We start from the raw sequence: 21,247 nt of genomic DNA, 5'->3' as shown, positions 1-21,247 counted from the left end.
TTTGGGGGGGGGGTGTAGACCATCATATTCTACGGGTAGAATCAATACAAAAGAAAACTTAGATTTTATTTGAATTTATATTGTTAAGATTTTATTTGAATTTTTATTGTTACATTTTTTTCACCTAGAAACAAATGGACACCCGTGGGACAAATTTTTAAGTTCCATTTGTTCAAATTTCAAAATGAACAATTTAGAAAATTATGACTTGTACACTTAACTTACACCCCTTCTACCCACTATATGAGTTGTCTACAGCCATTTAATTCTATACTAGAAGTGTAGAACCATATCCATGGTACATGGCAATATAGTAGTTTTAGTGCACAATACTGCTTAGGTAATTTTAATTGTGGATTTCATGAATATATATATATATATATATATATAGTAGTGGAAGTCTCAAGTTTGGTGCTACAGTGTAGATCATGGGTGCCCATAACATGTTATATGCTACAATACATTAGGTTCCACCTTAGAGAACATACAACTACTAGAGTGGTAATTTATAATAAATAAATAAAATAAAATAAAAAAATGGGAAAATTAAAGCTGCATCCAATTTTAGCTTGCAGTAACCTTGGTTACGGTGCCTGGGCTAAGCGTCACCACTAGTTGGGTACGGTTGAATGGACAACGCAGAGAATCAAACGATGGATAACCCTTATTTCTAATGAGATTTGATGATTAGCTTCTTCCATAGGTTTGTAATAGTTGTAATTTGGATCGTGCGCAGGAACTGTTTCTACTTCATCAAGCAATCGATTCAGATTGCCTATCCAATCAACAATTGCTCAAAAATGGGGTAATTTCGATAAGTCTCATTTCCCTCACCCTTGGTTGTTACTCACAATGGCCACCATAAGATTACTAATCACTTAATTTCTGCTGGTGGGCTGTGTTTATTTCTGTAACTTCATCATCAGCTCTGTAAGAATGTGGTGAGAGGGAAGACGACGGGGAGGTGGTTGAAAGATCAGAAAGAGAAGAAGAACCTGCTGCGAGCCCACAATGCCCAGCTCCACGCAGCCGTGTCTGTGGCCGGGGTTGCTGCTGCTATTGCAGCCATTGCAGCCTCAAGAGTCATGTCATCATCAGATAACACCGCACCCTTTTCTAATTTACAGAGCTCACCATCCAAGACATCTGCTGCCGTAGCCTCAGCAGCAGCATTGGTGGCATCTCACTGCGTTGAGATTGCTGAGGAAATGGGAGCTGATCATGATCAGATACTAGCGGTTGTCGACTCTGCCATTAGTGTCAGGACCGCCGGCGATATCATGACTTTAACAGCTGGAGCAGCAACTGGTACCCCCAAAATGACCCAGCAAGCATCTCATCCAGCAAGAACCCTCTGACCTTAATCCAGTTTTAGTAATTCCATTCATATTGCATATTGCAGCCTTAAGGGGAGCTGCCACTCTCAGGGCAAGACAGCATAAAGGTCTCTGGGCCTCACCCCTTGCTCCTGGTGACAAACAAGTTGTTGACGGCAAAGAAACAGACATCTCACCAGCACTGCACTTTGTTTCAGAAGGCGGAGAGCTTCTCAAGCGTACTCGGAAAGGTATAACAAGAAGTTCGTTCATCACAAATGCAGTCAAGGGTGGTGTCTCCACTCTCCACTACCAATACAAATTACAAACAGCCCGATATGCCTTCTGCTGCTAATTCTGTTTTCTGTAATGTGTACTTGATCGTTGTTAGCAGGAGCTCTTCACTGGAAGCAGGTCTCTTTCTATGTGAACTCAAGCTGGCAGGTAAAAAACACTTTGATCACACCCATAAAAGTACAGCTCAAAAGCCTGTTTCCCTGATCATTAGAGGCGAATCACCAAAAAATATTCTTGTTTGATCAAATCTTCAATCTGTGATAACGAACTGCAGGTGGTAGCCAAAATGAAAAGCAAACACATAGCTGGTGCATTCACAAAAAAGAAAAAGTGTAAGCAGAGACTATAAATCACAATTAGCCAATAATACCTTGTGCTCTTGATCTGATCTTAAATCCATGCTGTTTCCAGGTGTGGTTTCTGATGTATACTGTGATACCCCGGCATGGCCCCAGAGAGAAACAGAGGATGGTGGCAGGCAGAGGGCATACTTTGGGATCCAGGCAGATGACAGGGTAATAGAGTTTGAGTGCAGAAGCAAAGGCGATAAACAGATGTGGACAGATGGAATCCGTCTAATGCTGCATTGCCGCACCAACATGACATGATATAGCAGAAGTCATGGGGAAAAGGGGTGGAAGACTAGACTTTCTATTGCACAAACAAATTAAAATGTACATATCTCAAACTTCCTAAACAGCTGTCGATCAATCATTTGGGAGGTGCTTATTACAATTGTTTGTACAATAGACAAAATGATTTTTTATCTACAAAATGCTGTTGGTTCGTCCTCATCTGGTGAATTGGGTTGAAGCAATCAAGCAGAATGTGAGATTTAAATCGTTTAAAGCACCATAAATTACTGCATTGATCCAGTTAAGAATAGCTTGGTCAGGCATCACAATGTTTCTGAAGTCACTCCAATTCCTTGAGAAAATCAATGTTGTCAACAAAAACCTGCCACAGGAAGAAGAATGAGACTGGGATAGAATGAAAGCCAATTACATAAGAAGAAACAATTCCAACCACAAGCAGATAGCTTCATAGAAGAATATGCAAGCCAGATAAATGCTAAATATGAAATAGGGTAAGCTTTATGGCACCAACATTCATGGAAGCCATTCCGATTTGGCAATGTTTGTTATATCTGCCATGTGGCAATTTGAAGGCACTTGAAGCCTTGGGGACACCTCTGTTATGCTCACTTAAGTGTCAATATCAGCCATTTGAACATAACCACATCTCATAACAATGGTTTGAAAAATTGATCGAAAATTTGACACTCAAAGTTTTATATGGCTAAATAAGAAGAAAAATTCCTTGGACCATTTAGTTGAGATGGACCACCAAATTTGACGTATGGCATATACAAAGAATACCCAATCAATCCAATGGTCAGAAACCAAAATCAGCCCTCCATGTGGAAGAAAGAGCCTATCAATACCAGAAATCCTTTTCTGTATAAACAATCCAAGCAGAGCAATTCTTTTGACCAGGATCCCTTGCAGAGAAGCAAATAAATCCAGCACAATTACCTCATGGAGAAAATTTCTTGGTACATTGAAGTAGAGAAAGCAGCTCGCGGGACAAGAGAATCGAAGGACATTTGACATATAGAGACAACTAGGTCCACCAGTACACAAGTAATATGTTAATACTCCTACTCCACACTAGTTTGCCTCAACTTGTGCTCGTAAGGTTGAGGAAATCAAAATATCATTTCCATGTTAAGCTGAAGCTCTCTCATCATGGCAACAAACAAGCAAATCCAGAAAAGAAGGTAGCAGAGAGTTGAAAGAAGTGAATGGAAACCCCCTCCCATTATCATGTGGTTAATATATTTGCCTGGTCTGCAACCTGGGTATATTTGTGTTGGGTTGCTCAACCAACACTAATCCAGCCTGAGGTAATAGATAACCTAAACCCAAATTTTAGCAACCCTAACCAACCTGCCTACAACTACAAGCCAATCCGAAAGTTCAGTGCATTTAAAGCAAGAAGTGCACAGTCCTATTCACGATGCGACACCAGAGCTGCAACACAATTTCTTTGACAGAGACACACCATTTTGTAAGTTCCTCATAATTTGAAAGCTCCTAATACTATTTAAAAAAAAAATCCCACCACACAAAGCATAGAACAAAGAACCAAAATTATCAGAAAGATGGATAGATAGTAAAGATCAATCATTCCAGCAGAGGAATCAACAGATAGTCAGACGTCAAAGTACACAACAGACTCAGGCCAATTAGCTGGGAGCAGATCCAGGAACCAGTACATAAACAATCAGTTGTAAAAACATGTCTTAAACCCAGTTAAGTCAAGGTCCCTATAAGTTCTCACATGTTTGGCCATTCAAAGTTCAAACCACCACATACTAAAATCTCCTCTCTATTGAGTATTGACTGTAATGGCCTTTAGGCCCACCCATCTCTTCTTGGAAGTTATTATTAGAATAACAATAGTAAGGACAATAAGATGTAACAACCAATCAGTGAAGATTTTTACTGTTGTGTTTTCATGCCACGTGGAAAACTTGGATGAATGATGGTGAGTTCAAGTGAGATAGAAATGCCATCACTGTAATGCAATCTGGAAGTGAGTTTAAAGTTTCATAAAATTACAAAAAATAAATAAATAAAAATGATGATTATAATGGGATCAAATTGCATTTATGCAAGTCAAGATATTTTTTGTACTTCTGTAAAACTTTGAACTCATTTTATGGAACTTGCCTTCTTGTTTGAGTTGAAACTTGACCAATGAGGTTACCGAAAAAAGAAACTTGACCACTGAGATAGATTGGGGGTCCCTCTATCACATTAGAACAACCAATGTTTGCTGATATGGCAAGTCTTTGCAGATAAAAAATGTCACAAAAAATCATTACGCCCAAACCAAAACAAAATAATGAATTCCATAAACGTCATAACCAAGGATTAATTAAGTACAGTACCGTATCGGCTGATCTTACTGATATGTATCATATCTTTAAGGTACTGATTTGATACATATCTGATACAATACTTATTATTAAAAAAAATGAATTGTACCAGTTAATCTAAGACTGAATACAAGTACCCCAACTCCAGTATATAAATCCAACACTATAATAATGCCAATATACACACAACCCAAAACCAGAAACAGAGCCTCAAGAAGAAATTCCTATCAGCTAGGAAAGAATAGCCAAGAAATTCCAGGAGCAAAAATATCAGTAAATCACCTATACTCAAATGATATTGGGGCCCAAATAACAACAGAATATCTTATAATAACTGAACCAAACCCCAAACAATATTCTGAAAATAGAAACAGAATAGTAATACCTGAACCTGGAGATTTTAGGTCAAAATTTAGAGAAAATCAATAACTCGCAACAGGAAGCTCAAATGGGGCTGAAACAGTGATCGAAGGTGGCTTGTAGGACGCTTATAGAACTCCCAAAATCTGGGCCTAAACTGATGACAGATGACTAAGATCTGAAGTTCTTGATTAGGTCATGGAAAGGGAAACTCTTCAAGAACTTCGAAAATAGACCTCTATTGGCCAAGCAGCCAAGGTCGAGTGGGCCAATAGAGTCAAGGATCCCAGCACTGATCTCGTATGGGTACGCCCCCGTGGTACGGTACAACCCGACCAGCCATGACCTGTTGGATCGACCCGAATTGAAGGAGTATAAATTTTTACTATCGTCTTGTTGAAAAAGCAAATGAGATTTGGGGATTTTCGAGTTAGGGTTTTTGGGTGAGAGTTTCTTAATGTGAGTTTGGGTGTTCTTGAGAGATCTCCTCTGTAACCTTTCTTCCATCATATAGTGAATCATCTTCTTTGCCCGAGGACGTAGCACATCACATTGGTGTGTGAACCTCGCTATATCTTTGTGTCATCTTGTTTGAATCTGTTCTTTTTCTTCGTATTTGTTGGTGTTGGTTCTAACAATTACGTTATATAGGCATAGGCTTTGCCTCCAAAAAGGAAAGAAAAAAACTATAGAAACTTGAGAGGAAAAGGAAACATAAGACTTTAGAAAGTCCCTTTCCTTCTACAAGAAGAATCAATCTTAAAAAGGAAACAAATCCAGCAAAGTCTTCACTCTTCTAGAACTTCCCAATCAATGCCTCTTACTGTCCAAGGCTTGACTAAAGACAAAAATCTTCCAAATATCTTCACACAAGGCAACTTCCCAGCTGAAACACTACACTGTTCACGTGAACAGTGTTTTGGCCTTCTAGAATTTCACATCCTGAAGGAAACATATACTCAACAGTCCTCCATACAGAGGGCATTGGAACTCCCACACAATCTGGAAAATACCTCTTTACTATGCTGCTCAACAGGGGTAATATAGAACCCAAAATAGGCTGAAAGATAACCCAAGTTATGGGCCAGGTGTGAACCACCTTTGAAGCCCCTATTGAAGACTTGATCTACATCAATTGCGCCCCCCCCCCCCCAAAAAAAAAAAATCCCCCCATATCCCAATCAAAAAAAAATCAAGTACAGGAAGATTTTTTGTGTTTTGCACGTCCATCTCCAGTCCATAGAAAAATTCAGATAGCTCTTCGAAGATACAAATGTAGTCTAGAATGTGTGGAGTACGTTCTTCAAAATACTTGGAGGGAATGACAAATTCCACATGCTCAACTTCAACGTCCTCAGTCATATCCACTGGGTCGTTTGCAAACATTTCTCCAACCTTCTCTGTTTCAAGCTCGAACTTTTTAGGTGCTTTGTCGCTCAGTCTCCTCAACAATGGGAGCCACACAGAGTATGAAGGCCAAAAATATTTATATCATCTTCCGCCACTGCATCTCCATTATCAACATCACCAATCTTCCCATCGTCAAATTCCACACGCTCACACATTAAGAGTTTTGGATTGGCCTCAATTACCGCAATAACAAAGCTAGTGTGAAGACGGAACGGGCAAAATTTGGCAAAGTAAATAAACTCAAAATAGAACTCATCCAGCCATTAAGTTTTCTAATACAACTCAAAACACTTAACTATTAGTCCCATGTACTAACTTTATCCCCACTTTATGGGCTAATAAAATATGTCCATTACAATGAAACCCTAAAAATAAAAGGCCCAACCTATAATATAATTACCCAAAGGTCAATTTCAGCCCATTGGACTGCCATCAACACCTTATGGGCTTCCCAAGCTTGCACAGAGGCCTCCAAACAGGATAAACACAGATCCAAACCCAGAACTACTGGTGAAAAAAAAATATATTATCAATGGATTTAACTGTAATTATACCTTTGATGTAATGTTGGTTCACCCTAGAGCAAACAACCCCAATAATAACAACTCCACAACCAATACAGATCTAATCACAGAACAAGGAACCAACAGAGAGCAACACAAGGTCCAGAATAGGGCTCTGAAATAGAACTCAGAAATTAGAGGGACTTAGAAGTTTCACACCTGATCAAAATAGAGTCTAAGATAGACCTGAATATCTCTCAAAATGATCCTCCAACAAGGCTGGTAGCAGTCCAACAGATGAGGTAACAGCCAGCAAGCAACTTCACAGGCTGTTGGGAGAAACCCTGCGCTCCGTCAGGGGGGCTCCAAAGGTGCTGGCTTGCTGGTCAAAGGGTCCTCCTAGGACCAGGATCAAACCCCCAAAAGGGGTGGTTGACCAGGGTTCAGAGGATGGAGATCTGGCCTTGGTTGATCCACCCTCAAAACCCTGACAAGCTGACGTCGAGCTGGCCTCCCTTGGCTGAGCTCCCAATTGATCTGCAAGCTGACCTTTTGGGCTTCAAACCACCTTCATTAGATCCTTAGATACCTTCTTACAGCAGTGAAACAAAGAAGAAAACAGAGAAAAGAAAAGGGAATCGATGGGGGGCTTTGTTTGGGGGGGGTGGGGGGGGGAAGAAGAATTAGGAATTAAGGAATAGGCATCTCACCCCTCAGATAAAAGCTTTGCAGCCATGAGTAATACTCAAATCAAACTTGTTCTTCTTTATGATCGATGGGTGCCTCTTATAGGCTTACAAAGCTGTCTTCTAAATTAGGAAAACTAGAGCTGGAATTAAAACCTTCTAATTTGACTTCTAACTTGCTAACCAAGAAAGAATAACTTAGAAACTAACAACTGATAACAAAAAAGGAAACTAACTTTGACACTCAAAAAGGAAACTAAATCATAGGCTATATACTATAGTTCAATGTCTGCTAGAACTCCTCTCTTGAAACTTCTTTCTTCAACAATAAGGGACAGCTGGAGGTCTTCTAGAAACTCCTTTTGAGGACAGAACCGGAGGCCAAAACAAATGCTGCTCAATGGGAAGATAAACTGTTGCTGATCTGGACTGAAGGAGAAATATGGTAACAAATATTTGCCAAATCTGGGCTGAGAAAGCTGATGCTCGATGGGGCAAATCAGGGCCAGATCTGGGCCAGAAATGTCCTGGCCCCAAACAACCAGGTCTAGTTTGACAGACCACCCATTACCCACATCAACCTTAGTGTGCAGCTCCTTGTAGTTCTAGCTCAGGAACCTTGGCCGCAATCGGTTATTCATTGGATCCATGACAACAGCCTACCTACTGCATAACCAAAAACTGGAATGCCGTCGAGCTGCATGTATACCAGGATCCAGCATGTTCCATTACAGCCTCCCAATCATATCTTCCAAAGCTACAACGTAGTGGCACAGCTTGAACAGCTATCAGAGAGTAGTATCAATTGATTTTCTCCTAATGGAGTCTACTCTAACCTTCTAATAATTTTCATAACTAGTCTAAGATAACAGGATCATAGTACCCAAAAGTGATCAGATTTAAGAGAAACTTCAGGTCTCAACAAAGATACATACGAAAGGTTGTGGTGGCTGAAGCCAAAGAAGCCTTAAGAAAGATGAAAGTAGGAAAGATACCGGGCCTAAATGAGGTCCCAATAGAAGTGTGTAAGAGCCTAGGAATATTTGGAGTATCTTGGTTAACCAATTTGTTTAACAAGATTATGAGCACAAGGAAACGTCTGATGATTAGAGGAGAACATAGTAGTTCCGATCTACAAAAGAAAAAAAAGGATATCCAAAGATGCAATAACTATAGAAGCATTAAACTAATGAGAAATACTATGAAATTATGGGAGAATGTTATTGGAGCACGTCTGAGAAGAGAGACTCATATCTCGAAAACCAATTTAGTATTATGCTAGGTAGATCCAAAACAAAATCTATTTACTCACTAAGGAGACTCATGGAAAAATATAGACTACAAGAACGATCTCCATATGGTCTTTATTGACCTAGAAAAATCCTATAACAGAATCCCAAAAGATTTAATCCAGCAGGTTCTTGTGAAGAGAGGGGTGTTGAGTAAATATTTGGATATAATTAAAGATATGTATAAAGGCATGGTGACTCGTGTGAGATCTATAGGAGGTCAAGACAATGAATTCTCAATTATGACTGGGTTACATCAGGGGTCAGCCTTGGGCTAATATTTGTTTGTGCTTATCATGGATGATTTAACCAAGAGAATTCAAGACGTGGTCCCGTGGTGTATGCTCTTTGCCAATGATATCGTTTTAGTGGATGAGATAAAAGCAGAGATTAACGCTATGTTGGCGCTACGGAGATCAACCTTGGAAATAAGAGGTTTTAAGATTAGTAGAAGACTTGTAACATTAGTCACACTTTAATGGATAACAAAATGGTGAAAATCGAGGAGAGAGAGATAGTGACATAAAGGATGATGTTTCACAAAGAATAAAAGTGGGATGGATGAAGTAGAGAGGTGCGACCGACGTATCCTTATAAAGCTTAAGGGAAAATTCTATAAAACTATTGTATGACAGACCAGCTATGATGTATGGGGCAGAATGTTGGGTTGTTAAGAACTGTCATATAGAGAAGCAATTTGTAGCAAAAATGAGGATGTTAAGATGGATGCGTGACAAAATGAGGAAGGATAAAGTAAGGAATGATCGTACTATAGCTGATTTGGGCGTTTCCTTGATCATTGACAAGCTCCGAGAATGTCGTTTGAGGTGGTATGGCCATGTTCAATGGAGGCCGGAGGATGCCCCAGAGAGGAGTGATTTGATAGCAATTGAAGGAGCTAAAAGAGCTAGGGGCATGCCTAAAATGACCATTGGAGAAGTAGTGAGGAGTAACACGCGTAGCCTAGGCCTTGTCCAAAGCATGACCTTGATAGAGCCAATTGGAGGGCAAGGTTCCATGTAGCCGACCCCATTTAGCTAAGATTTTCCTGACATGCTGATCTTGGGTTTCTTTCCTTTTACTTTCTTTTCTGCTATTCTGTTTTTGCTTGGATCCATGTAGCCAACCCCATTAAGTTGGGATAAAGCTGAGTTTGTTGCTATTGTTTCAGATATCAAGAATATCTATACTTTCTTTTTAATCAAAAAATCTAGGAACAAAATACAGAGACTTACAAGATCTTGCAAGAATGATACTAGTAGGAGTAGAAATAGAAAATTAGAAGAAGATATGATTTGAAGAGACTCACCCTAAGCCTAGACTAGTATCTCAATAACCACCCCAGTATCACACCTGGAAAAACATCTCATTGGAGCTTTGTCTCTCACAAAAGAATGGTATAAATCAAATTTCATTCAAAATTCTGAGATCCAATGCTTATAAGTAGCTCTTTTTACAGAGGCTAGAAGAGTTCTAGACCCTCATTGATAATTCCTCCTAGACTTAATGGCTTGTACATTTCCTAGGACTTACATTGGGACTTTTCAAGATATTTAACGAACTTTAAATTTTCAAGGTCTTTCAAAACTAACAATGGACTTAACCTATCGACATCCACTAGAATTCACAACTTTAGAGGACTAGATACGACTAATGATGTAGATCAAAGCCTGAGCAGAAGAGGGCTAAGAATCAACTTCAGGAAAAAAAAAAAGATTTTTTTTCTGTTCACGTGAACAGTAACTAATGTGGGTCCCACTGCCAGCTCGTAATATGGAGAAGGCTTGAAGAAAATTCCCTCTTGATTCATGGGCCCCATGGCCAGCTCGCATGGAGGAGTTAGGCTGAAAGATTTTAGAAAATCTTTTATTGATGTAGTTTCCATTTTCATATTTCCTTCTAATAGTTAGAAAGATATTATTTAACTAATTTCTAACTTTAGTTTTTACTTTTAGAAAGTAAGAATTCTAATTTATTGGGTTTCTATCTTTATAAAAGGGAGGGATTTGATTTGTAATTAGTTTCCAAATAGGATAATAACTAGTTGTAAAGGGATTCCTTTCATTTCCATGCAAGGAGGGACCCAATTTTATAATCAAATAAAAGTTTATAAATAAAGGAAGAAGGCTGATCTACAACGGACGATTGAATGAAATAAAAGAAAGCTTTCTGTTGGAAAAACTGTGAAATGCAGTGCTGTGAGAGACAACTTGGGTGAGATGCCCTAGGGAAGAGTGAGATACTCGACCCAACCTTCCCCCTTCCCCCTCCTTCTCTATTCAGTTTATTTCTTTCTCTCTATTTTAGTTTCCCTGCTATCAATCAAGCCCCACACTTGCTGCCATTGCAAGATTTGAGAAGACAAGTCCAAGATCTATGACATCTCTTTTGTTCAATCTATCAACCGGTAGCACCTATGATCTTGTTCTGAAATTAATTCCTAGTCATCTAGCTGGAAATTAGTTCTACATTAATTGGTATGAGAGCCTACCATGGTTAGTATAGATGATCTCTACAAGGAGGTGACGAAATTATCAGACTGTATGACTGCTCTTGAGAAAAAGTTTGACACCAAGTTTGGTCTCTTCTACCGTCCACCTCCAAATGATCCTATCATGACATTTGTAGAACTAATGTAGAACCAATTCCCAGCTAGATGACTAGGAATTAATTCCAGAACAGGATCACAGGTGCTTCCGGTTGGTAGATTGAACAAAAGAGATGTCGTAGGTCTTAGACTTGTATTCTCAGATCTTACAATGGCAGCAGATGTTGGGACTTGATTGATATCAAGGAAAATAAAATAGAGAGAAAGAAATAAACAGAAAATAGAGAAGGGGGGAAGGGGGATAGGTTGGGTCGAGTATCGCACCCAAGCTGTCTCTCACAGCACTGTATCTCACAATTTTTCGAACACAAAGCTTTCTTTTTTTCATTCAATCGTCCGTTGTAGATCCACCTTCTTCCTTTATTTATAAACTTTTATTTGATTACAAAATTAGGTCCTTTCTTGCATGGAAAGGAAAGGAATCCCTTTACAACTAGATATTATCCTATTTGGAAACTAATTACAAATCAAATCAAATCCCTCCCTTTTACAAAGATAGAAACCCAATAAATTAGAATTCCTACTTTCTAAAAGTAAAACCTAAAATTAGAAACTAGCTAAATAATATCTTCCCAGCTATTGGAAGGAAGTATGAAAATGGAAACTACATCAATAAAAGATTTCCTAAAATTTTTCAGCCTAACTCCTCCATGCGAGCTAGCCATGGGGCCCACGAATCAAGAGGGAATTTTCTTCGAGCCTTCTCCACATTATGAGTTGGCAATGGGACCCACATTAGTACTATTCACATGGATACTGTTCACGCAAATATCAACTCGTGAACAGTAAAAAAATCTTTTTTTTTTCTTGAAGTTGATTCTCAGCCCTCTTCTTCTCAGGCTTTGATTTGCATCAACTAGCCCCGTCTTAAAAAAACTCGACCTCGAGTTTTGTATAGTTTAAGAACAATCTTGGCATGGTGCACATCTAGTTTCAACCCAAAACAATACTCTTGCAGCTCACAGGTTTTTGAAACAAAGTCTTGGGAGTTGTGGCTCTCGCTCTTTAGAAAATTCCGACGGCATAATGAACTCGATGTAATCAAGTTTAAAATCTGATTTGTCATTGAACATTGTATCCTCAGAAATTTCGTCTGGCATATTCTTGATCTCCTCCTCTTGAAACTCTAGTGCAACGTCAATTGCGTCGGATTCTTCTTGGTGGTCGTCTACAGTCAACTCGGCAGTCTCTACTTTGAATCCCTCAACACAAAACTCTTTGGGAGGACTATTTAATTCTTGTTGTACCTCTTTCAAAATTTCTTTTGTTATGATAGGATCATTTGGAGGTGAACGGTAGAAGAGACCAAACTTGGAGTCAATCTTTTTCTCAAGAGCAGTCATAAGGTCTGATAATTTCATCACCTCCTAGTAGAGATCTTCTATGCTAACCATAGTAGGCTCTGATACAAATTAATGTAGAACTACAATCACAAGTGATCCGAATCCCAGGCAGGATTTGAAATTCTGGCTGAATAGAGAAGATGTCCTCCAATAGGCTTGGTTCTGGCTCTCAAACACTCTCTCACAGCAAACAAATAACAGGAAAATAAGAAAACAAAAAAAGAATTCGATGGAGGGTTGAGAAGGGGGAAGAAGACGGTTACGTTTTGGGCATCTCACCCCTCAAGTTTAGGCATCTCACCTAGGTTGTCTCTCATAGCACTGCATCTCATAGTTTTCCAGCAAAAAAGCCTTCCCTCCATGCGAGCTAGCCATGAGGCCCACGAATCAAGAGGGAATTTTCTTCAAGTCTTCTCCACATTACGAGTAGGCAGTGGGACCCACATTAGTTACTGTTCACATGGGTACTGTTCATGTAAACAGTAAAAAATCTTCTTTTTTTTTTTCCTGAAGTTGATTATCAGCCCTCTTCTTCTCAGCCTTTGATCTGCATCAACTAACTAGTTAAATTCGTATGGGCCAATTATCCCCCATACATGGGCTGGGCTGGGTTGACAAAATAGGGCCATTTTAATAGATAACATAAAAATACTAAGCCCATGGCCCATATATAACCCATTTGGCTACTTATTTAACCCATTAGACTACGATTTGGGCTTGTTCCGGTGTGAATACTTATACTAGAAGGCTAGAACCTCTCTTTATCTACATCATCACCCATCTTAAGGTCTAGGCTGAGAAAGGTAAGGAGAGGACTTTTGAAGCTGCTCCATTTGAGTTGACTTGAATGCACTGACATTTCTCCAAGTAAACTGGAGTTTTTTTCCCCTGTTTTACAAATGAGAGAGGATTAGAGAAATTCTAAAAGCTGTTTTTGCTTTTCGCAATTTCTTAAGCTTGGGGTAGGGGGAAGGTTAAGAAACTTATCATTGTATTATAAAAGAAAAAAAGAGCAACTCAGTGCACGAGGCTCCCACTACGGCAAGGTCTGAGGGGGGGCAACTGTACATAGCCTTACCCCTGTATTGTGAAACTTATCATTATATTATGAACTAAAATAGATTCATATTTTTAAGTTCAATCATAAGCATAGTTGTAATGAGGCATGAAGCAACGACCAATACCCTTAACACCCAGATAGAGCCAGGACGGCAGGCCAGTGCAACATTTTCCTTATTTTATGACAATTCTAGATTCTGCTTCTTACCCTCTCATCCCTTTCTCCTTTTCCATCCTGTATCTAGGTTGGGAAGCCTTGAAACTTGAAGCAACTAGTTGTCTTGGGTTAAGGATCACCTTGTGGCCTAGGTTGTGCACTTGTGCCTTGACAACCACCAACAACAAAATCAGCCTTATCCCAACTTAATGGGGTCAGCTAGATGGATCCATACAAAACAAAATAGTAAAAGTCCAAACAGAAGAAGGGGAAGGGAGAGATGGAAGAGGAAGGATGAGAAGAGTAAGATGAGAGTTAGGAAAATCTCAGCTAAATGGGGTCGGCTACATGGATCCTTGTCATCCAATAGGTTCTATCCAAGGTCATACTTGTGACAAGATCGAGACTATGCATGCCTTTCCTCACCACTTCTTCTATGGTCATTAGGCTTGGCCCTAGCTCTTCCGACTCCTTCAATCTGAATCCGCTCTCTTCCATACTAGGGCATCCCCAAGTCTCCTATGAACATGGCCATAACACCTCAAACGACTTTCACAAAGCTTGTCATTGATCGAGACAACTCCCAAATCAGATCTAATATGCTCATTCATTATTTTATCCTTCCTAGTTTTACTATAAATCCATCTTAACATCTTCATCTCAGCCACACATAGCTTCTCACTATGACTCTTCTTGACTATCCAACATTCCGACTCCGGACGCAACTCTCCAATTCATCCATTCCACTTTCATTCTCTGTGCCTTGACAACCACGATTATAAAATCTGCAGCTAGCTTGATGGTTAAGGCTAACGTAAATCTAGTAACAAGGACCTTATGTTCAAATCTCCCCAACAACAAAGATTTAAACTAATTTTAAAACATGTCCCGAAAAGACCATTTAGGGCCAAAGTAACAAAAAATTGTTGGAAATGAACCAAATCTTGGTAGCTGGTCATAAAAAATTTCAGAGGCCTTTTCCACATTGGTCCCTGGAACTATAACATCAATACCTACACTTTAGCAGGAAAAAAAAAAAAAAGAAGAAGAAGAAAAAGGAAAAAAGAAAGAAAGAAGAAGATAACTATATTAGATAATCTATCAACAGCTCAACACTTGCATTATACGATGCAAATAAGAAATATATTGGTCAGACTGCTCCATTTATCAAGCACAACCCCTATATTAGTAGGGGTTAGGGGTGAAACAGGGCTGGGTTGGGACAGGTTTTTTAAAACCCCAGCCCAACCCTGAGTCCTCTTAGCTCAGCCCAAACCCAACACCCGGCCCTGAGGTCGGGCTGAGATATCTCATCCCAGGACCAACCCTGCCAGGCTCAGCCCAGCCCAGCCCAGCCCAGCCCAGCCCGGCCTTGATTGACCCTGATCAGGCCAGGTTGGCCCTGATTGGCCCTGATTAACTCTAATTTTTCCCCACCCAGGCTGGCCCTGCTTTTTTTCTATTTGTCCTTTATGCACTAAAAAATGAGACATCAACAACATCATTCTTAAAAATAATCCCAAAGGCTTAAAGACTTGAACATAATATGCACTAATTCATACATGGTTATAGAAAATCAGGGTCAGGCTGGGCCGAGATGGGCTTAGCCTAAGACTTCAACGCAGGCCCGGCCCGGCCCGGCCCAGCCCGAGGCTTCAACCCAGGCCCGGCCTGGCCTCAAGCCTGATAACCAACTGTAGTTGGAAAACCAGTCTTAGCCCAACAAGAATCCAATTGTATTAACTGAGTCCATGTTGAGCCTCACCCAAGTTGCATTCTACCATTTTTTTTGATGAATTTATAGCCTCGACCCAAGTGCTAGTAGGAAGCGTCGACACATTAAACCAACACCTATAAGATCTATCTGTCAAATGTCCAGTTGCAATTGCCAAACATAGGCCAACAAAATCACCAAAAGCAACCTCTATGAAAACTTCAGTCAAAAGACAAAGATGTCTCAAGGCACAAGCTAATATAGTTGAATAACCAAAAGTCATACCGCTTTCCAACCATCAGGATCCAAGCAGGCGGTAATCTTGGTGTTGATACCTGGCAAAGGCCCAGGCTCGCGGGTGATCTTCCCACCACACAATTTAATTGCTTCTGCAGTCTTATAAACATCATCTGTGCCTATTGCTATCTGGTAAAATACAAGGGATCAGTTTCCTCAAGCCAACCCAATTAAGGAAGAAAATAACTTTTCCTTTTATTTATATTGTTGTATGCATTTTTGAAATGCAAAATAAGAGTTCTCACCTGCGCATAAGCATTTCCTTTGTCATATTCAGTGACCCCATAATTGTATGTCAACTCCAGCACTGCACTTTTATCTTCTGGACCATAGCCCATCATGGCTATTGTATACTGCAATATCAGCACAATAATTATCAATACAGAAGAAATACACAGAATTCTAGATAACAATATAACTCCAAGGATGGCCACAACAACATTGCTTGAAAAAAAGCTTATTCCAAGGATAGCCCCTACAACAATGCATGGAAAAAAAAAAAAGCTTAAAGAAAACAAGATACAAATCATTAGCAACCACTAAGGCCCCTGTCTGGATAATGGCACACTGTTCCTGTTCAGGAATGTGTGATATGCCTTGATGTTCCAGGATTGTTCTGAACAAGAAAATGTTTAGAAGCAACGCACCAGGATTGATTCTTGGCAAAAACTGGTAGGAACATGTTTGGAATAATTGGCCCCATCCCACAAAATGATGCAGATTGGCACGCTATGTTGATTGCCAAAGTTTAAAACCAGAATAATACTCTAGCACGCGATGAAACATGTCAGCAAGTGGTCCCAACAAATCTGGTATGGCACAGTCCTGTTCCAGGAAAAATACCAAACAGGGCCTGAGTAACTCTGTAATACTATTTTCTCCCACTCAGATAAGCATAAGGGCAAAGCAGTCAGTGGATCATGGATTTGTTTGCAACTCAGTGTATCAGTTTGCTGTTATGACTGAGTCTATAATCCTTATATGTCTTGGTTACTGTCTCAGAATTCTTCCTCCAAAACTATATAAGATTTAGATGTGCAGCAACATAGACATTTAGACAAGCAAAATGTTCAATAGTTCAATTACAAAAGAATCATCAATACAGGCATTAACTGATTCACATGAATCTTAGTCACTTCATAGCATACTAAATAGGCAAGAGGCTTCATACTAAATAGGCAAGCAGCTTGGTGAGATAGGGTTGGTCTGGGTTGTGGACCAACACATACATAAACCTAAAAAAAGGTAAAGTCAAAACACCCATAAACTGTTTAAGTAATATACCAATACAATATACATATTATATACATATTAATGCATAATGATGCACATGTTCATTGCATGAAATGTACATGACAGAAAATAGCAATAGTGCAATTTGTTGATCAAAAGAGATGTTAACTGACCTTGTACTCGGGATTATCTCGTTTGCGCAGAAGCTCCATGCCAAAAGCCTTTAAAGTGATACGGCAAAGAGGAACATGAATTCAGACCTCCAGAGATTGTGTGCAAACCAAAAAGTAAAAATGCAACTAGCAACTGGAATTAAATTATAACAAATAAAAGAGTTCTGATCCCCTAGAACAATTCTCACCCTCTCATAGAAATTTATGGCGCGGTTAAGATCTCCCACCCGAAGCATTACTTGACACAAAGGCTCAGGAGTAGGACCTCTTTCCAAGAGTTCAAACTTATAACCATCAGGATCCTCAACAAAAGCAATTACTGTTTTTCCACCTTTAACTGGTCCGGGTTCCCTCGTCACTTTCCCCCCTTTTGCCTTTACAAGGTCCACCACCTTGGCAACCTATGCCAAGAAAAAGCAAACATATATCCATGTCTTTGGTGCAGAAAGTTTCAGAAAATAATTCAATAGCCATAGGTAGTAGATAGAAAAATCTTGTCTGGTACATTGGTACTAAATTTCCCATTATACGAAATGCTAGTGTTGAAGAATTGAGTAGAAATTTTACAGTTTGAAATTGAGATAGTCTCTAAATTACTTCTTTTTTAGATGGCAAAAGTTTTTCCAAATTTAATATTTATAACTTAAATCTGTAGGAACCCTCTTATAGATTTCTCAGGTGTCCATACATCATTGTGCATATGTGACAAGTACATAAATAGCCAGAAGTTTAATTTATAGTTTCAGTCCAGTTTCTAATGGGAGTTGAGTTTGAGCACAAGTAGGAGCCAATCTGAAACTTAATTTCATAGTTGTTCCATCCACTGTACAATTAGTTGAGCCCATTACCTGCAGTTATGTCGATTGATCTGCATCACAGATGTTTGCAAATTGTCACATGGATCTTGGATAAAAGCTACTAAGAGAAACCATTTTGATATCATGTCTTAATGTTTCAACATTGAAGTTGTCTGAATCAAATTCTATATGAAATTATGTCCAACCTAAAAAAGCATTTGATTTCAATTATTAGAAACTTACATCCTCAACTGCAATACCAAAATGGCCAAACCCAGTTCCGATATCATACTTGTCCACCCCATAATCTGCCAATATTGTTAAATAAGGATAAATTAATGTGATAGCATGCATGCAAGAGAGAGGGGGGGGGGAAAGGAGAGACAATTATAATTTTAAGTGCATTATTTTCTTTAGGTCCTTAAGGGAATTCAGCTTGCAACCACAGTTGGAAATGTTAAAAACAAAATGTTGGCTTACTGTAAGTGAGCTCAACAACAAAGTGGGAATCCTCAGGCCCATATCCAAGAAAAGCATTCGTGTATCTGTCCTCAGGTATGTCACGTTTCCGCAACAGCTTCATACCCAGACATTCTGTATAAAATCTGCAATCACCACTCATTAGTCAGCTTTATGCACAACCATTCCCCATCATCACAAATTCTGATAAAAGAACAACGAAGCAGTATTTTACTGTGGGGATATACTTTATGGTCCTGTCCAAGTCCCCAACACGATAAACAACATGAAGCATTCTTCGCTTGTCCTTTTTGACCCACTCTCGTACACTTTCCTCACTGACAGCCGTGCTTGCCTGTGCCACATTTCCAGGTGTGCCAGCCTCTAAACTGCTCCCGTCTGCTCTTAACAATTTAGGTGCTTCTATACCAAAAAACTGTCCCTGAGGAATAGCTGGCCAACAGCAGCCCAACCATAAGCCCTTAGAAGACTATCTTATATATCTTTTAATATACATCAAATTCCTATTATGGAATAAAAATTATGGAAATTTTTGTAGTATCCCTTTCTGATATTTGTCCTCCCAATCAAATAGAAAAGGAACAAAGAATACGTTATACTCAAATAGTTCCCAATAGAAGAAAATAACAGCCTCCATACGTCAATTAAGACACTATAAAATATAAGCCAAATAAAATAATTTATGCGGTCCAACCTAGACTTGTTAATGCACACTATTAAAATGAAAGAAGTGATGAAATAGTGCTGATGGAATCACAGATGTAGGTGGAGCTGAATCCACTTGCCCGACATACTTTATAATGTCTGCAACCTTCAGGTCTGCGCCATGACTTCTTACAGTGTTAATAACATTATCTTTCCAGAGCTCTTCCTTGGGCACCAAATTTTTCAAATATATGAAATTTTGGTCACAAACACATCCAGAAAGGCGCCTTGCTATGAATCGTCCAGGCCGAGAAATAGTCAACATCCAGAAAAAACACAAAGAAACTACCCAAAACAAAATTTGGGGAATCATAACCAAACTTCTGAAATCTCTACCCACAATTCCAACACTATTCATATCATGTACGTCTGTCTCCCATTAACCGTTCGTATTGAGAATTGGAATGCTTATACGGAACAACTGAACAAAAAAAAGATAAGGAACTATAAAATATAAATTATAAATGGCTGAAGAAGCCGCACAATATTGCAATACTTCATCTCCACATGTACCAACGAATTAGAACGAGTGACACCCGTGGCGGCATTAGAAAAAAATCGATCAGGGAAAAAGATTAATGAAACGAAGCCTACAACCTCTGACATTACGAATATCCATATTACAAGCTCCGAACAGGATTTATAGATGCGTAAAACTGTATCCTCAGTACTCCAGCAGAATCAAAAGAAATTATATCAAATCAAGCGTGAACTTTTCAAGGATTGCAGAAGCAAACACTAAGATTTCTCGGTAAACAGACAAAAAAAATAATTATCACTATTATAACTTAAAAAAATAATAACAATAACAAATCTTACCACTACTGAGATGAAATAGAGCAAGCCTTCGAGAAAGATTATATGTTTTGGGAGAAGCACCAATAGAAGCAGCACCTGAGACTCTGAAAGAACAGAAAGGAGGGCGAAAGGAGGCGATGTGGATAGATGAAGATGCCATGGGGAGAATCCCCACCATTTCTTGCTCTCTCTTCTCGCTTTCTCTGCACCTGCTTTTGTTCCCGTGTCGATACCGTTGATGGAGATATCCTTCAAGAGTGGAGTGAGCTTCGTGTTTCCTGTTTGCTTCGTTAAAAAAGGATTAATGGATATAATAATACTAATAATAGTTATTAAATAATAATACGAAGATCGGAAGATAATTAAATAATTTTGTGGGACCAACTCACTCCAGAGTCCCGAGTCCAGATCTAGACTGTCCTTCAGTGGCCAGATTTAGATCAGCACAGGAGCCAGGCCCAAATCTAGACATATTGAGGTCCAATGTACAACAGGTCAGGATGTCTGGTTTTTTTTCGCCGATTCATTTGTACTTTTGAGAAGCGAGAGGTGGGATTGGTCAAGTATGAGTACATTTTGGGACAGAATAACGTGGCGGTCGAGATTTTGGTTTAGGGTGGTCCATTTTTCTGGCCTGAGTCAGTCCTGAGCTCATTATCACACCACGCCCATAACGTTCTTTTTTTGGTAAACGCACCAAACCCATATCAAGGCTCCAACAGATGAGGCACGTGTGTGTATTTTCGGTCCTGTAAAACAAAATATATTACACCTTTTTCTTATTTTGGATAAAGTTTTTTTTCGCCGGTGACTAAATGATAGCATAATCTAATTATCCGAATGTGACTCCATCAGTCCCCCTCATTGTAAATCGTAATGGGCTTAGGAAAATTCGATCTTTTTATTTTTTAATTCATACATGAAAAATCTTGAAAGTTATTAAACTAATTATGTACCATCATGAGTCATGTAATAAAAATCTCAATAATAGACTCATTCTCTTATTAATCATGAATTATTTATTTTGTTTATCTTTTTTTTTTTTAGAACTTTTGTTTGATAATGAATAAAAGTAAAT

General features: G+C 39.1%; 2 protein-coding genes across 3 annotated transcripts in view; one reads left to right on the top strand and one right to left on the bottom strand.

Annotated features, from left to right (window-relative positions):
* LOC122061979 (VAN3-binding protein) overlaps nt 1–2,229 on the top strand; it is a 4,189-nt gene extending 1,960 nt beyond the window's left edge. For both annotated transcript variants that reach the window (XM_042625586.1, XM_042625585.1), the window contains exons 3-8: nt 737–805; nt 927–1,308; nt 1,403–1,567; nt 1,711–1,760; nt 1,888–1,945; nt 2,025–2,229. In XM_042625586.1, the coding sequence (XP_042481520.1) occupies nt 737–805; nt 927–1,308; nt 1,403–1,567; nt 1,711–1,760; nt 1,888–1,945; nt 2,025–2,221 (921 nt within the window). In that variant the 3' untranslated portion in view covers nt 2,222–2,229. The remainder of the gene's footprint in view (nt 1–736; nt 806–926; nt 1,309–1,402; nt 1,568–1,710; nt 1,761–1,887; nt 1,946–2,024) is intronic.
* Nucleotides 2,230–2,235: 6 nt separating this feature from the next.
* LOC122061980 (probable lactoylglutathione lyase, chloroplastic) lies at nt 2,236–20,444 on the bottom strand. Its single transcript, XM_042625587.1, has 9 exons — nt 20,191–20,444; nt 18,894–19,098; nt 18,667–18,791; nt 18,430–18,494; nt 17,578–17,790; nt 17,390–17,437; nt 16,229–16,336; nt 15,972–16,112; nt 2,236–2,570 (listed from the first exon to the last, which is right to left on the bottom strand). Exons 1-9 carry the CDS (start codon nt 20,345–20,347, stop codon nt 2,529–2,531), a joined length of 1,104 nt encoding a protein of 367 aa, XP_042481521.1. The 5' UTR covers nt 20,348–20,444; the 3' UTR covers nt 2,236–2,528.
* Between the last annotated feature and the right edge of the window lie 803 nt (nt 20,445–21,247).

This window comes from Macadamia integrifolia, chromosome 14, assembly GCF_013358625.1.
Source record: "Macadamia integrifolia cultivar HAES 741 chromosome 14, SCU_Mint_v3, whole genome shotgun sequence".
In the NCBI taxonomy this organism is placed as follows: Eukaryota; Viridiplantae; Streptophyta; class Magnoliopsida; order Proteales; family Proteaceae; genus Macadamia; species Macadamia integrifolia.
Note: the sequence above shows the minus strand (reverse complement) of the source record. Positions and strands in the feature narration are given on the sequence as shown.